The sequence below is a fragment of the Sander vitreus genome, chromosome 7, assembly GCF_031162955.1.
Source record: "Sander vitreus isolate 19-12246 chromosome 7, sanVit1, whole genome shotgun sequence".
Lineage (NCBI taxonomy): Eukaryota > Metazoa > Chordata > Actinopteri > Perciformes > Percidae > Sander > Sander vitreus.
The window spans coordinates 10,222,387-10,240,541 of NC_135861.1; the positions used below are offsets into that span (position 1 = coordinate 10,222,387).

At 41.7% G+C, this 18,155-nt stretch overlaps 1 protein-coding gene across 2 annotated transcripts in view; it reads right to left on the minus strand.

Annotated features, from left to right (window-relative positions):
- mtcl2 (microtubule crosslinking factor 2) overlaps window positions 1-15,447 on the minus strand; it is a 97,920-nt gene extending 82,473 nt beyond the window's left edge. For both annotated transcript variants that reach the window (XM_078254527.1, XM_078254526.1), the window contains exons 1-3: window positions 14,109-15,447; window positions 9,426-9,527; window positions 8,963-9,085 (exon numbers count right to left, since the gene is read on the minus strand). In XM_078254527.1, the coding sequence (XP_078110653.1) occupies window positions 8,963-9,085; window positions 9,426-9,527; window positions 14,109-15,104 (1,221 nt within the window). In that variant the 5' untranslated portion in view covers window positions 15,105-15,447. The remainder of the gene's footprint in view (window positions 1-8,962; window positions 9,086-9,425; window positions 9,528-14,108) is intronic.
- Window positions 15,448-18,155: the final 2,708 nt, after the last annotated feature.

Consider the following 18,155-nt stretch of genomic DNA (forward strand, 5'->3'; position numbering starts at 1 on the left):
ATTTTATTGTTGAATATATGTTGGAACCAAAAACCTATTCACGGGTGCTCTATCACTAAGCTTTTTTGTCTATCTCAGAGTATTTTTGCTTCCTGCAGTGGATTAGCCATTCCGTTGTCAAGTAAAATAAGAACTTAACCATTTATACTGATGCTAAATCTGACAGAAACACTCCTTCAATCTGTAGTTTTATTACCTCAGCACTCTATAGTGGCTTAGGCCTGCATGTTGTTCATCACATCACAGATGATGACTCCACTGAAACCGAAAAGCATCTGAAGGCTTACAGTCAACCTTGGAGGTCACTATATTGTTTTCTTTTTAATGAGCTAGGAAATATGCTTACAAAGTGTGGCTCCCTGTAGACTTATCGACTACCGGCTGTTCAGCTGAACCTCTCAGTTTATCATAGAGGAGAGTACTGCAGAATCAGCTCGTAGTTGCGCAGACAAATAAGGAGTGTTTTTGAATATTTCACAATCACACCGATGGTTCTTAAATGGCTGACAAACCAAAATAGACTGCTGCTCTGTCTCCATACAGATCGGACAGGTTTCATTAAATTTTCTGTTGCAACACATGTATAACAAAAGAAAAAAGTAACGTGTGTTCAGTGATAAAATAAGTGTTCATATCTTTCACTAAAGTATTAGAACAACTCAAAAATTGTCCTCCAATCAAAAACAACCCCATAGGTCGTTATGTACAAGTAGCAATTACGACCCATATATATTGTTAGGCAGCACCTAGGTATGAGGATGTGGGTCCCATTTCCTGCCGCCACTAGGGACACTAATTAATGAAACACTCCTATTTGGTGTGTATGGTTTGGAGGACTTGTTGGGTTTAACCTCTTGCAATATATCATATTTTATTAACTTTATTTTTTGCATGTACAATCTTTATCGGCAATGTTTCTAAATACAGCCATAAGATAAATGCAGTAGGGTAAAATAAAGTTTGTACAATACAATTAAACATTGCACAAAATGGAAATACTTAAAGTACAAATGTCTCAAAATTATAATGGAGTAAATCTACATAGTTACTTTCCACCGCTGCTTCTGTAACATCCTCCATAGTTCTATATGTGAAGATGCTGAACTCCTGGGAAACATTAGCTTCTGATTACAATGTGCCTGGCAGAGAGTGGTGGTCAACTAAAGAGATACATTGGTTAGCGGGACAGATGACAAAACTTTATTCAGCATATAAAATAATGAATGACAACTTGGAACACATTTTTGATTCTCTACTTGTTATCTCTCTCATCCACACTGTGGATTTCCTGCAAAAGCCTCACATTGCATCAGTTTATCACTGCTGTTTTTGCGTGAGCGCTGTCATCATTTCAAAACAAGAAATTGTTTTACAGCCCAGAGGCCTGTACTACGAAGCAAGATCAACATGTCCTGGATTTCTTCCAGTTACCCGGCTTCACCTAACCTAACACCCACGGTCCCGCATAACCTGTATCACAACGCTGGTTATCAACTAGTTCAGTCAACCCAGGGTTTCCCAATCCAGCGGCGCGCGCGTTCACATAAAAGAGGCGGTGTTTGCACAGCACGACCAATCGCAAACATCTACCAGAGCCGCATATTTTACATAAGAAGAGGAAATTATAATTCTACATAAATATGAATAACACAGACACGGTTTTGCAGGCAAAACGCAATACAGTCGCTGCTTCCTAAAACAGGAAGGAAAGCTGGCAAAAAAATAGCCAACGCTGTAGATGCGTAAATCACAACGATTATTAATATCACTTCCCCATCAGTCAGGACCAAGATCTGACCATAATTACACTTGTGCACTTTCCATAAACTGTCTAGTATTTCAGTTGCAACCCTAGCAGTGGGAAGCCATCGTGAGAGCAAATAAAATATATAAAAACTAAATTCAAACTGATGTGCGCATTGGCAACACACGGCTCAAGAAGCCGAGCCGATATGTAATTCCCTCCCATTACAATCTATACATTTCATAAATATACACATCAGGGAATGCTAACGGGGTTGTCGACCGACTAAATGTTTTAACTTTTATGTGCGCACCCCTTTCTCCCTCTCTCCCTCTCTCTCTGTGCACCGAGCTCCGCCTGATCTTCTAAGAACGGTGACGCCGTTATCAATCGAGTATTGATTGGTCAGTAGGCGGTGCTTTTACACCGGTTGATCTCTGATCTCCAACTTAACCTGCTCCCGACCAGGTTAGGCGTTCAGCATAAGTTACCACGGCGATTGAACCTGATCACAAGTGATCCACCTTCATAGTACAGAAAACCCTGGGTTGAACCTGAAGTTAGCTCGTTAACGCCAAATCTCGCTTCGTAGTACAGGCCTCTGGAGCACAGACACTATAACAACTTTAACTTCAAGTTTGCTCAAAGGAATTGCAGGATTTTGCAGGAGGCTGTGTGTAACTGATGTACTGTAGCACTGGCGTTGGATACTTTTGATCCTGTTGACCTTTTTGACATTCGTCCAAAAATCTGGCCTCTCAACACCCATTTAGAGGATGTTACATCACAAGCAATATGCTCCGTGTCTATATATAAAACCATTGTGTGTGTGTGTGTGTGTGTGTGTGTGAGTGAGTGAGTGAGTGTGTGTGTGTGTGAGTGAGTGAGTGAGTGAGTGAGTGAGTGAGTGAGTGAGAGAGCCAGTGGCGTGACATTTGTTCCAGTACAGGCTGTTTTCCATCTATCTTTGGATAAAGAGATAAAGAGAGAAGAGAGAGAGGGAGGTGGCAAAGGGAGGTGGAATGTGATGAATTCCCACAATCCTTGGCATGTCAATTGGCAGTTGGAAAAGTGTGATCTCACCTCCAATATCCATCCATCCGTCCATGCATACATACATGCATACATAGCAGCATCTATCCAGTGGTGTAGATACAGTACTTGATAGCATAGCACTACTAAGATATCAAGCATTATGTACTATATAGTAATAGTATTTGCAGTAGTACTTGATAGGGCTACTGATTGTTTTCCTTATTGATTTATCGCTCAAATTTTCTTTCAATAAATTACTCAGTCGATAAAATGTCAGAAAATAAGTAGAGAGAACTTCATATTGCATGTTTTGTCGACCAACAGTCCAAAACCAACATATTCAATTAATGATCACATTTGAGAGGCTGGAACCAGTGAATGTTTTTTAAATTTCACTTCGATAAACGAATTCAAAGATACATTGATTGTCAAACTTGTCAATTCCTGTGGATAAACCCTTCAGATAATCAGCTAATCATTTGAGCACTATTAAACAGCAATTTCCAATAATAGCTTAGCAAGCTAATAAGTAGTTGCAGCAGCAGTTGCAAGCTTTTGGATTTCTCCCGTTCCAAAACAGTGTTCATGATGCTCTATTCATTCTCATTTCAGTAATATGCTGCACTATAGAGCCCATCTATGTTGAAGGAGAACTGCGAAGCAACACAGCAGACTAAAGTACTGTTAAGAAAAGATCGGATTTTGATCAACTTTATTTTAGCAATTATGGATCTGTTAAAAGATGTCCGGATAGGCCATAATACCAATACTTAGGATCTGCTTGGGACATCTCTAGTGGGTGGTGTCAAAACCAAATAGAGCAAAGGTACAAGTAATGGATTAAACAAAGTGTTTATCTGCTCTAATGTAGCTGCAAATGTTAGCATGCCCGGTTCACTAGCAAGTAACCTTGTATTATTTCCAAAGACAAGAAACTATCTATATACTACCTGTTCAGGAGCAAAACATCCACCCTGTGGGAGCCAAGATGCTAAATTAACAGAGTTTAGAGTAACAATAGCAAGTCTGTTGTGCTCACCATTTGGTTTGGGATGTTTACACTCCAGTAACTCCATCCAAGCTTGTGTTACATAGTGTTACATTTGCCAAAATCATCTATTCTTTATCGTTTTTACTTGTAAAAGTAAATCATACTGTTATAAATTTAATAACTGTGTTCCTCCATCAAAGAATGTTTTCCTATAGTTATCTTTCAAACCGTCAAAGGGTTATATTGGCACAAATAACATTTAAATTAAATCTTTATATAGTTAGTACTGTACTAATACTGGCTCTAACAAACAGTAACACAGAGACAAGTGGAAACCACAGTTCCTACTGGGAACAGGGATGTAATGATTGATGCTCGCATGGAAACTGTACTTCCTACAGTGTGTGCATGACACATGGTGCAAGAGTGGGGGTTGGGATGTGTGTGTGTGTGTTTGTGTATGTGAGAGAGAGAGATGCAAGAGGAACACACACACACACACACACACACACACACACACACACACACACACAGGAGATGAGGCTGGGAGCTGGCCCTGTTCAGATAAATCTACTGGATACTGCTGCTTTCAAGCTCTAATCTAATGACTGTGTGTGTGTGTGTGTGTGTGTGTGTGTGTGTGTGTGTAAACTCCTGTGCTTCTATCTTTGTGAGGTCCAGTTTGAGTTTAAGACCTTGAGATTGAGGACCTTTTTGAAAAGTCAGGTCCGATCCTTACTTCTTTCAAATGTCTTTGCTCTCTGAAAGTTAAGACTTGAAGTTAGGCATGTAGTTGTCAAGGTTAGGGTTAGACACTAGTGAATCTATTATCTCAATTAGGGTCCTCAATTATAGCAGTATATGCTATATTTTACTGTGAGGGAGTAGGGGAGGTAGGATGACTCTAAAGCAGTGGTTCCCAACCTGGGGTCCGGGGACCCCTCAGGGGGGCGGCAAAGATCACAGGGGGTGCGCAAGCCTTTATCTGGTTTGAGGTTGAGGTAAAAAAATATATATATTTGCACAAATTATGATAATACACTAGAATATATAATGTATACAAAAGTCTGTATGAAAACTATATATTTTAGTTCTCGCTTAAAATTGTAGGCAGGCTACTTAGTAGGCCAAACCTTCGGGACCTCTTAACCTGGGACCCTTGCTGTCATCAGGTCAGCTGCTAGCTGCTATCATCCTCGTTTTTCCTGCCGCCACGGCATCACTATTTTATGAATGAAACATAGCGGAGAAACGTAAAAGTGCTGATAACTCCTCTGTATCAAAAAGAAAGTAAGGCTCTATCTCGAGAGTTACCTCAACTTCGGTTTCGGAGGGGGGGCTCAGCTTTTCTTAGATATAAGTAGGGGGGGCGCCAAGGAAAAAAGGTTGGGAACCACTGCTCTAAAGTGTGTAATGAAAGGTCATAATAACATATACAGGAAGCACACACACACACACACACACACACACACACACACACACACACACACACACACTACACTGCACTACACTGCACTACACTGCACTACACTGCACTACACTGCACTACACTGCACTCTGCAGTAGCAACAGATGATGTATTTATAGTATAGAGATGGTATGGTCATGGAAGGGTGGGTGGAAAAAACAAGACAAGCTCCGAAGTCAAGCAAGAAGGACAATACAAGTAGAAATATTTGGGCCTGTTTTTAAAAACAATTGACTATGTCAAATAATTAAATGTACTCACTGTATAAATCATGTTTACATTACCAATAGCACAGACTGTACACTGGTGGCACATGTAGCAAAAATGTTATACATAGCACCATAAAGCTGTCCTGGTTTACAGCCACTGCTGTAGTGGTCTGTGCTCTCTCCTTATTTGGGCAACCAGCAACTAGCTATGCTAAATACATCCTGGGCCACTCTCCATACTGAAGGCAAAGAGATAAAACTGTTATCTATATTACCTTATGAGACAAAAAACAAACATATTTTCCAAACTGTTGGATATGCTTTTAAAGGATGTGTTCACTCAAACTACAAGCAAACACATTTTCTCACTCGAAAGATCTGGTTGAGATCAGAAGTTTCGGGTAGTTTATAGTCGGCCCTTCAAGGCGAATGCACAACTGATTCTTTCTGGAGATAAGGTGAAGAACAACTGCTGTGTTGACATCATGAGAATCCTAACAACTATTTCCTCCGTATGTGTGTATATCCAGATGTCTGTAGCCTGTGGGAATGAGAGAACTGTGTGAGTAGGACAGGAAATGATGTCAGACATTCTCATGGAGAGTTTGACAGCCATACCACGCATACACACACACACACACACACACACACGATTTCTAAAACAACACAAATAAGAGCATGTGACGTACATAAAGGAGGTTTAAGTCTGCGTGTGTGTCTGTGTGCATTTGCCAATTTGTGTAACGGAGTCATAACAGCAGGGCCTTAAAGCATCAACAGCAGTTAAGCCAATTACTTTTATAAAGCAGCTCAGTGTAGAGCAGCTCAGTGAGTTCACGGTCAAGTTTGACTGTGACGTGTCCAACAGCAGGACTTTACCTTCTAACGGTGAGGAAGAATTTTTGATCGAGTTGCACTTGCATTTACCATCACAACAAATAGTATGGATGGATGTCCAGAAATTGGAATTCTTTTCCAGTAGAGCTGAATCATTATTGAGTCACAGAGGCGGGAGTGAGTGTCTGGTTTTATAAGGCTAATGATAAAGACACCAGAATAAACAGAGGAGTGACTGTAAGAGGCTGGCAAAATAGAAGCTTAGCATGGGATTAAAACAAACACACACACACACACACACACACACACACACACACACACACACACACACACACACGGTATAACTTGACCTTCTGTCTGAGGCTCTGGCAGCAAGACGACACAATCAGCCAAGTGTTGTGAGAGAGGTCAGGTTTGTCTCCTTGCAGTGTTAATGTTTTTAGTATCTTGTGTTTATGACCCTTCTTTACTAATGCAGCCAACCGATGCAGAGCTCACTTGTTTGTTTTTTCAAAGTTCTGTCTTTCTATTTTCTCCATTATTTCTGACCTCATTCTCCCACTCCTTATCCCATTGCTACCATTGGCTACTAAAGATTTAAATTCAAGTCAGACCTCCATTCAAATCAACTAATCCTTCCTGAATACCTTGTTTTCCCCTCCTCTATTTTTGTTTCTGTTTCTTTCTTTCTTTCTTCCTTCCTTCCTTAGTTTCTCTCTTTTTTGCATTTCTCTTTTTTTCTCTATGTATTTCTCCCCGCATCATCCTCCCTCTCTGATTGGCTGATTTGAATTTTCAAAAAGTGACCAATGCCCTTTTTTCACTCTCAGAGACACAGGATGTACGCTCATCCTTTTCCCTCCCTCCCTTCCTCCCTTCCTCCCTTCCTCCCTTCCTCTCTTCCTTCCTTTCTTCCTTCCTTCCTTCCTTCCTTCCTTCCTTCCTTCCTTCCTTCCTTCCTTCCAAAACAACCAGATTGTGAGACAGCAGCGGAGAGACAGACAACAACAGCCGGCGGAAAGCCCTTGGAGAGTGACATCACAGTCTCACTCTCACACTCTCTCTCTCTCTCTTAGGGTATAAAGGCCTCATTGTATCCTCTATCACATGAAAAAATGTTGGCGGAACGCTGTGAATTTGACAGAGTGTACCCATATAGTACAGGGTCACCATGACAAAACACACACACACAGAAGCTTTACCCTGCATTCAGTTTGTTTGTGTATAACCTTAAGTGATTGGGATGACTGGTGTGTATGCGTCCTGTAAAGGACACTAGTTAAAGAAAGCGTTGTCTGTATGTACATTTGCTGCACATGTGTGTTTGTGGAAATGGTCTTTAATGCTGGTTGTATGTTAAATGTGTGAGGTCAATTGGGATTCCTAATGCGGCGTTCAGTATTTCTTAGCCAGTGTGACGATTAGTATATACAGTATATATATTTTAAACAGGGAAATTCCTTAAACAAATTAGAGGAAGCCTGACCTCACCACATTCTCGTGACTTTAACAGTGTGAAGGAGAAGAGTCAAAAGAACGGTTGCAAAATCGTAAAAAATACATCCAAAACACAGCATGTATGTAACAACAATCACATATTTAAAGTCCTTAAAGCAAATCTGAATGGCCTGTTAAATCTCATTTTGTCTGATGTAGGCAGCCCACAAAAACCTAACTAGTTTGTGGGTTAGTAGGCACTCCAGATACACAAATGTGTATGCACAAGCCCCAAAAAAGTGAGTTTTTCATGATATGCCCCCCACCCCACCACCACCACATTTTCCTATTCAGATCATGTTCGTAGATCATGTTTGTGCAAAATTGGAATAGCAGAACCTAAATGAAAGTTTTCACACAAGTGGATCTTTATTAGGGTTGGGCATCGTTTGGATTTTAACGATTCTGATTCCAATTGCGATTCTTCCTTTCGATTCTGGTTCTTGAAACGGGTTGAAACGGGTCACATGCTTATTTCACAAATAAGAGGAAAGTTGTATTTTGATTCAGTGGTGGTTTGCAGTTTTACAGAGCTTTTTCCAACGTAAAATAAAGCCAGACTAGAACGCTGCTTACTGTGCTCCAAGGCTGCAACACAACAAGCGCCTGGCTGCTACGGAAACCAAAACTTGCGCATGTTAAATTGGGAAGCGATGATCAGATTTGAAACCAAATCCTCCAAACGATTCCAATAAAGAAACGATTCCACTGGAATCGTAATTTTTGAAACGATTCCAAGTAGGAATCGGTTCTCGATGCCCAACTCTAATCTTTATCTACATAAAACTTAACAGAATAATACAAAATGCCTAGCTGAGAGTGGTATAAAGATTAAGATAACATATCTATTTTTAAACATTTACACACAAACTGAGTTTTGATTTCTGGAGGACGAAGACCTTTAGTAGAGGCTATGTAAGCTTCCTTGCTTTTTAATTTGTTGTTAACTAAGAGCTCAGTGTTTTGGGAATAGAGACTATGCACTTCAAAATCAGTAAATTAGATTACAGCCACACTATGACATCTTATTCCAGATTCCTCACTTTCTCTATCCTGCTTCCCATATAGTATACTGTATCTTTTGCGTGAAGCTGAGACACAACTTTAGAACCTCTTCCAGTTCCACACACAGCTCCATTTAGCCATTTCAATCACTCTCTCTCAAACACACCAACACTTACTTTGACGTCTTGCTCCAGCGTTCGTATCAGTTCTCCATCCACTTGCCCTGTTTGGGCCACGCGGAGAGAGCGTCGCTCTGCCTTCCTCAGCCGGTACTGCAGGATGCGGCAGGTCTTATTAGCCTAAGAAACAGAAGCATGTGTTTGGATGATGTTATGGGTCATCTGTCTAAGCCCTTTTTGCTACTTTACTTCATGTTATAGTGCCTTCAAGGAAGATTTGCCTTGCAGCAGCCATTCAAATTCCAAAGAAGACATGCAGACATCCATAATGCACCTGGCCTTGTGTCACACCTCTTGCTCAAAGATGACATTCAGATCATTCTTACTTTCCTGTTTCAAAACATTTTGCAGCCTCTGCCTGTTTTATTTTAAGTTCCAAATCAGGATATCACACCAAAATGAGAGCACAGATTCAATGAGTGTGCTTTCATTTAGTCGGTCTGTCCTCCCACAGTTGTACCTGCTCCAGCTGTTGCCGTAGGTCCTGCAGCTGGTAGACGTCATCCTCCATGTACATGTCCCTCATCTCCAGCATCTCAGACCGCAACTCCTCCATCTCATCCTGGAGACAGTGGAGAAGAGAGTGTATAAGTGAATCTATCATTTTAACAATACTCCTCTGATATCAACCAGCAGGGGAAAGAGCTGTTATGTGTTGTAGAGACTTCTAACTGACTGTAACTCCAAGTGTCAACAGCATTATGTGCACATATGTGGACCATAAAGGGAATCCTTTAATGTCTAATAGGAGTCATTAGAGCTTTTAGCATCTTTGTCATAGATGCAAGACAATCATCAAAAAATCATCATCCATTAACCTTGTTCGTAATCCATCCCATCGATCGCTGCTCGCTATCATTAGCAGTCATATCTTTGTCTACATCATCCGTATTATCAGGATAACTATTACAAAAATGATCTTCTTTAAATGAACTGCTGTGTAATAGCCTCTCAAGTCAGATAAAAAGGGGCCATCAGAAATAGAGATCTACATGATGTAAGTAGCAGAACGGCATACTAAGTAACATAATATGATACTGTATTGATTGTCCTTTCTCTCTCCTACCCAGGAGGTCAAAGATGACCTTAGATTACACTCTTAGCAATCCCTGCAGGGAAATTGAGATCAAGTAAAAGAAATTCCTACACTCTAAAATATGAAGTAAAAATAAGTAGTACAATAAGTAGTAAAGAAGTAAAATCTAAAACAAACGTTTTCAAAAAGGCATGAAATACCACTCAGGAATTGCATCATTACTTTAAACACTGTTAAAGTGCAGCTCTTGTATTAGCGAGTGTGTCTGCACTGAAATGAACCACACCCCACCAGAAAAAGTCGGGTTGCTGGGCTTTATGGGACAGCAGGTGGGGTGTTACACAACGGTGTGCTTCCATGAGTGTGTAATGTGTGTTGTGTGAGATGTGCAAGCAAAATAAGGAGGAGTACAAGCGGCTGTAGTAGTAGTTCTGTCAAAACGTACTACAGTGGAGAATGTGGGTCAGCTTCTGCATGACTATCCTCTGCATAACTCTGTGTGTGTGTGTGTGTGTGTGTGTGTGTGTGTGTGTGTGTGTGTGTTACACATCTGCAATACAGAGGAGAGAAGAAGCAGAGATGAAATAAAAAAAAAATAAGTAGGAAAAAGAAATAAAGGTAAAAAAGGAAAGACAAGAAGGGAGAGGAAAGAGTAAGAAAGTGAAGTGAAGGAGAAGAAATAGAGAGAAAGGAAAGAAATATCAGAGAAGTAAAGCGAAGGTAGGATTTGAAAATAAAGAAAAACGTGAGAATGAAAAGAAAAGGGGAAGAGAGGAGCGAGAGAGAGAGAAAGAAAGAAAGAAAGAAAGAAAGAAAGAAACAGAATAAAAGAAAAGAAAGAAAATGACAGAAAAGAAAATGAAGCAAAGGACAGAGAAAAGAAAAGGGGTAGAAATAGAAAAACCAGGGATGGTAAAAACATCATGAGCATGAAAGAAATGTAGACAGGGAGAGAGACAAGACAGCAGAGCGTGAGAATGTGAGGACACGAAACGAGGGAATCACAAGTTAATGTGGTGAGAGACTAAGAGAGAGAGAGGTGTCCCGCTGACCTGCTTTACACAGCTAACTAAAAAAGAAAAGGGAAGATTGTTGCTGTCATGTGAGCAATCAGCCAGTCAGGAGATTGAATCAACCAATCAGCTGTTAGATTTAAGTGAGCCAGACTGGGCAATGTTAGAAAGCAGAGCTCACAAACATCTGCTGTGGTAACGGTCCGCCTACCTGCTGTAGGACAGAACCAGGCCAGCTGTTATCCCCATCCAGTCTTTTCCAGTCTTTGTGCTAAGCTGGAAATGGGCCATGGTCTTAAATAAACACAGTGGATGTGGATGGGTTTCGTGTTTGTTTAACCAGGCAGTGCCACTGAGACTACTGAAGGAAGCATGACACATAAACACAATAGCTGCCATCATGTGTCTGTCACGTATACTATCCTCTTGTATATTTGTAGTGTCCGCATACCAGAGAATGAAAAAAGCCTTAAAATCAGAGTGATTATAAAGCATTTACAATGACTTCAAGATTCTGAGAATTGCCTCAAAACAATACAGGAGAATAAATTGCCACGCAGTGACACCTGTACTGCCATGGCAATTCTTTGCGATGTAAAATATTGTGAATATTGAAAGATATGAGTGAGTAACTAGGCTAAAACAGTCATGTATACAAGCTATGCCTGCACAGATGCTCAACTATTATCTTAAATTGTAGTCACAGGACAGAGATTCCTAAAAAAGAAAGGCTCAACTTTGTGACTCTGTCAGGTTGGAGGCCAGCAGTAAATACCTACATGCTGTTTATCATGTCTAAGCGCAGCATGTGGACCCAAGTGAGAATTTAATTATTTGTTTGGGTTCCTGCTGAGCGAGAGCTGCTTTAACATGGTGTGTGGATGGTAGGAATGACAGACAATCAATCAAACTGCTGTTAGCATGTTGCCTAACAATAAGTAATAAGGGATGCAGGTAGCTGGAAGATTTGATTGTCTACCAACCATGTTCTCTTACAGCTTCAACATATTGAGCATAAACACCGTACACAATGAAACTTAATTAACAATTACAGAGATTTCAGCAGCTGTTGTCTTGATTTTTTATTACCGATTAAATGTCACACAGTCCGCACCAAAAGTCAGCCTATTGATATGCACTACATCATGCTATAGTCGAACATAGACAGAGAAAAAGGATGAACTTTGTGTGCGGAGTTGGAGAGTGTGGATTAGAAGATGGATCTAGAAAAAAATCTGACACAGAGCGAGAAATTGAGGGGTGAGCCTGACACCACAGCAGCATGTTGTTTTCATCTTCTAATTACTAACCAGGTGTTCCTCGCAGCTGCAAAAACAGACACAACCACACTCACTTCACTGCCAGGCCTCCCATGAGGCTTTGGGGTGGTCCAATAAGGTAGCTCTGTTACATGCTGTCCTATATATTCAGGCAGCAGCTGAGTGAGAGTGAGAAAGCAGGCCTTTTAACATCTGAAAAGACTTCGATAAATCATGATTTTAGACGGACAGTACATGTAATCTGAGATAGGGCAACAACTAATGATTATTTCCGTGTAGAAGACATCAGAAAATCGTGAAAAAAATCTTCAAATTGCTCAATCTGTCCCTACCAACAGTCCAAAACCCAATCTATTCAATTGACATTGATGTAAAAGAAAGAAAAGCAGCAACTCCTCACAATTGAGAAGTTGGAACCAGCAAATGTTTGAAAATGTTGCTTGATTAATGGCTAAAAATCAACTACTGAACACTAATCAGGGCTACATAACAATGTGGAGCAATAATCCTAATTGTTTTGCTGGCTAGCATAACTAAAAGTAACAATCTAGGGAATAATATCATGATAATCAAGATTATTCATCATATTTTCAGAATTGTCGTTTCATGTCTAAGGCATCATGGCTCGTGTTTACAAGAGCAGCAGGTGTGATTAAAAAAAAGTTAATGCATCACGTCACCATAGTTATCAATAAGAAACCTTTCTGGTGTGTGGAGCCATCTACATGGTAAAGGTCCACCAAGAATGTAAATTATCCAACACGGTTGCAGAGCTCCCTGAGAAAAGATGTGGTGATCCTCCTGTTTAGAATGTGGATCAATCACCCTCTACAATCAATCTCTGACAATTATTGGCATGTCTGGTAACTGCCATATAGTGCTTAGAGACATGCTAATATAATTGATCTTTCGCCTAATCAATCACTCTCAAGGCTGGATTGAGCTGCTCCAACGGTGAAAATTCTACACGTTACATTCCACTGCCTGCGGACCTGTGGGAGCTGAGAGATGCCTTTAGTACCAAAATCTGATGACATGCAATCCCACTGTGAGGCCTTAATGATGGTGCACTTGATTCTCTGGTTACGGTTTTGAGTGCTGCTGTTTTGGTGTTTGTCAGTTTGACAGAACAATGGGATTTTTTGTACTGCTGTCAAATTTTCGGAATACATGATTTTGACCATTTTGTGTAAAAAACAAATCTCATCTGATACCTTGGTAAATTAGCAGCAAGGCAGAGTTAGATTTCACTGCAGGCTTCAGAGTCTGATAACCCCTCAGGCTGTGTGGTAAAATGACATCCTCACCTCCATCATGTGAGTTGGGGGAAACACAACTGACAACACTGGCTGCCAAATTATGGTGAAAAGCCACTATCTGCCCAAAATACTACATCCACATTATATCTTACTCTTTAAAGTACCCCTTCAGTATTTCACATTTCCTATTGCACATGCAGATATTCCATATGAAACATCCATTCTGAGGCTACAATGCTGCATGTTTTGCTCTTGTGCTACTGAGACTCTCTCTAGTCACAACATTATCACCATCCTTGTAGTGTGTAGCCTTGGTTTATCTAAACTGGGAAACAAGTAAGAGTGAACTGGTAAATAAACCCAACAGATAATAATAATAATAATAATAATAATAATAATAATTAAAAAAAAAAACATGATTCTGACAGAAAGAGGATTTTGTCTTTGCAACTTGGTCTAAATGCCAATGAAAGCGAATCGAACCAATTATTTTACCATGGGAAATCCTAATTAACACATTCATAGTTGACACATATATAGGCCTATTGGACTTACTTTGAGGTAATCATTCTCAGATCTCAGCTCTTCTATTTCCCGGACAAACTCCTCATGCATGCCGTCCATAAACTCCTCTGTAAGGTCTGAGAAAGCCAGGGACGTGCTGGCAGGTACCCTGCTGTCAAAAGAGGTGACCGACCGCTCCTCGGCGGGGGATATGCTCCCTTCCCCAGTCTCCACGCCCAGGGAGAGCCGGTCCTTGTAGTCCCTCTCCGCGGAGGAGCAGGTGGTCTTGGCGGCGGCTTGCTGGCTAGCTCTTTCCGCAAACACGCCATCCCTGAGTGGCTTGTCTCCGTCCGGCCCACCGCCCCGGCTGCTCCTCGATTCGGCGTCGCTGCTCACAGCGTCCGCGGAGAGCTTGTTTTCCTCAGAGGCGCAGTCCGATAGCTCGGAGCTACTGTCGGTTGGGGAGAGCTTCCCGGTGGCGCAGCCAGAGTCCTTAGATAAATCATCGGATCCTATGCTGGCGTCCGACACCTTCCTCCGTCCTCCGGTGCTCTTGGTCGCCTTGGCCGTCTTCGACAACGCGGCGCAGGAGGAGGATTTGCCCGCCGGTTTGCCACCACCGCTCTTCTCCGCTTTACCGGTATTTCCAGCAAGACTTCCCACGGGACTGCGCCTGGAAATGCGGCTACCCAAGTGGATGGCTCCCGGCTTGACGCTCAGGGTTGGGGTCCCGATCCCTCCGCGGATCTTGGTAAGCGACCAACCGGGTACATCCTTCGGTCTGGCCGGGGACGGTGCCCGGTTTATCTTCTTCTTTTTCTCGCCCGGAGGCTGAGCGGACACCATTGCAGAGAGCTCCGCATTTTCAGGCCGGGGGTTTGGCTGCTGCTGCCCGGGCACCGCGTGCTGCAACTGCCCACTGTCCGAGCCCTCTGTCCCGCCTCCGCTTTCCATCTTCTGCCGGAGATGGGGTCTCCGTTCCTTGGGCGAGGCGAAGACGAGGTGAGTCGGAGAGTTATGGACATCAACCCCCTTTGTTTTTGTCATTCATTCCGTTTAGGCCGAAACAATAAAAACTGAAATAAAACCTCCTATATGTGGAAACAGGAGGCAGAAGTTGGAGTGTGAATAAACAACTGCAGAGCAACACAAAAGGAGGGGATCCTCGCTCCAGCCACAATGAGAGCTCCTGTAGTGCAACAAGGCGAAGAAGCAGGAAGCGAAGTCCAAAAACAACAGAAACGCAACCTATCAGGCCTAATCCAGTTTATCACAAATTGTAAAATATTCCGCTTTGTTCTGAATGATCCTCCCCTCCTCTCTTCAGGATATCTGTCTAGCCGGTTCCTGCTCAGAGGAGTTGTGGCTGAGAACAGAGAGAGGCAGTGTGGTGGATAGGTCTACCCTCTCTCCCTCTTTCTCCGCCCAGATAATGGGATGTAGCCCTGGAGGAGAGAGAGAGTGAATCTCATTTCGCAGCTCTCTGTCGCCACCATTGCAGGATATTATGTAGGAGCTATGAGGGCCCCTCATAAGGAACAGTCAAAAATAATGTGTATGGGGATGCTGTGAGAGATGCATAAAGAGCAGGATGTACCTGCTATGCATTGCTTTAAAGCCAAAACGATAGGCTATATCCAATAATCGTTTTTGGATAGGGGTAATGACATTTAAAATACACTTTACTTATTTATGTACAGGTCAGTGTATGAAAAACAATATATGTGACAGCCAGAAACCACTCCCCAAAAATGACACTATCCATGAATTGTGCAGACCCCTCTTCACCACACCATTTTTCTCCTGTCTGCACACTGTAGCCTGAGAAAATGTGCAACTCAAGTCCCTAGAAGGGCTTTCCAACAAGCAATATAACAGTCAATATGAAACTCTGCAATCAAAATGTGACAATCACTTTCTCAAAATGGCATTTTTGCAACAAAATGCACCACTTGAATTACTCTTTCAAAGCAGCAACAACACACTGATGTACTTTATACAAAACACTGCTCTCTTCAGTACTTTGTATACCTATTTTCTCATACAGGCTGCGGTAAAAGATTGTTTCGGTACAGAACATACTTACATTTTAATGCATGCAAAAATAGAAAGGCTTCAGAAAAAAACAAAGTTAATCTTTTTCCCATTTCAGGTTTTTACAACAACAAAAAAACAATGGACTGAGCCCACCTCAATGTCTCCCCACACCTCTTCCATTGTTTGCAGAAGAGGCATGTGGGCATGTGGTTGGCTGTCGTACACTTTCCAACGCCTCAATCAGATTGAGAAATGGGGAGTAGGGGGTCAAGTATACAACCGTGAAGTTACAGTATTGTGGTTGGTGAACCAGTCCTGGACCAGAGCAGCCTGGTGGAAACTAACATTATCCCAGATGACAGCAAACCTGGGCTGCTGTGGTCCGTCCTGAACAACTAGATTATGTAGTGCATCCAGAAATGTGATTATGTGTGCAGTATTGTAGGGACCTAGAGCGGCATGGTGATGGAGAACTCCTTGAAGACTAATGACGGCACCCAAGGTGATCATGTTTTTGGGTTTGTTGCCAATTTCAAATAGTGTTTTCCCAATGATTGCAAGAGTTTTCATTCTTGAACAAAGTTTCAAATGTAAGAAACAGTGTGTAGTGTTTTGCAAGAAGTGCATTGCAGAATTGCAAACAAAGTGCAAAGCAGAAAACGTGTTTGTACTTTTGATGCCTTTGTTTAAGGCATGGTTACAAAAGTTTAAGGTTTTGATGCTTTTGTCTAACCATTCACTTTTAGTGTGTAAGCAATCAGCAAAAACTGTAATGCAAGAGAATATACTAATGCTATGTCTGCACAGTATGCAGTATTTCTACATACAGACATCATGATTAATTCACCTCCTGCGGGATTCCATGTACACATGGTAACACAGTACAGTTAATCTCAGGTTACCTCCCTCTATCTCTGTGTGTGTGTGTGTGTGTGTGTGTGTGTGTGTGTGTGTGTGTGTGTGTGTGTGTGTGTGTGTCAGATATCAGCTAGAAAGAGAAGAAAGCCCAGGATACCCCAGTCAACACATTTTCTGATGCAGTTACTAAAACACAGCCTACTGCACTTTCCCCAAAGCTAAATGGATACAGGAAGCCCCAGGTTAATTAATTCAACCCTGCTGGAACCACCTGTTTTTATAACAAACAGATAGTATTATTGAAAGCCAACGATCTAAATTAGGCAGATATATTAAATGTCTGCAGTGCCTGGTAATCCCTCTTGGTGCTGTTCCGGAACCAGGCGGTGAAGTTGCCTGTCAGGACGCTCTCTATGGTGCAGGTATAGAAAGTCTTTAGCACCTTGAGGGGCAGCCTGAAGTCTAGAGACGCTGATGGGCTTTTTTCACCAAGGTGCTGACGCGACAGGACCATGATAAATCTATCTGGTATCTGAAACAGTCCACCCACTCCACTGGGGCCTTGTTGATCCCGAGGGTTTGGTAGTTTCTCTCCTGCTTCTTCCCATAGTCCACTTTCAGCTCCTTAGTGTTGCTGACATTGACAGAGAGAGGTTGTTCTCCTGGCACCAGTTCTCCAGGTGAATTATTTCCCTTCTCTTTTTTTATTGGTCCACCACGACTGGTTGTGGAGTCAGACGTATGGAAATAGGGAAAGCAACCTTTGCTAATAATTTATAGTATAGCTAGTCATTTTTATGTAGGCAGAAATGCAGGGCTGTACTGAGCCCTTCTATCAATGATCATTCTAAAGCCCAACAGCTTTCAAAATACCAGAAAGAAAGACCATATTTTAATATAATTCTAGAGAGTCTACAGTCATGCTTGTGGCTCTGTGAGGCTGCACTTTGAGGTAAATGCTAATGTCAGCATGCTGACATGCTCACAAGGACAATGCTAACATGCTAATGTTCAGCAAGATAAGTCTTTACCATGTTCACCATCTTAATTTAGTGTGTTAGCATGCTAGCATTTGCGAATTAGCAATAAAGACAAAGTGCAGCAGAGGATTATGGGAATGGCATTAGTATTGCAGGTAGTGTAGTATTGGACAAATTGAAACATAGACATGATGGTAGCGCTAGATAAAAAAGTTGAGGGATC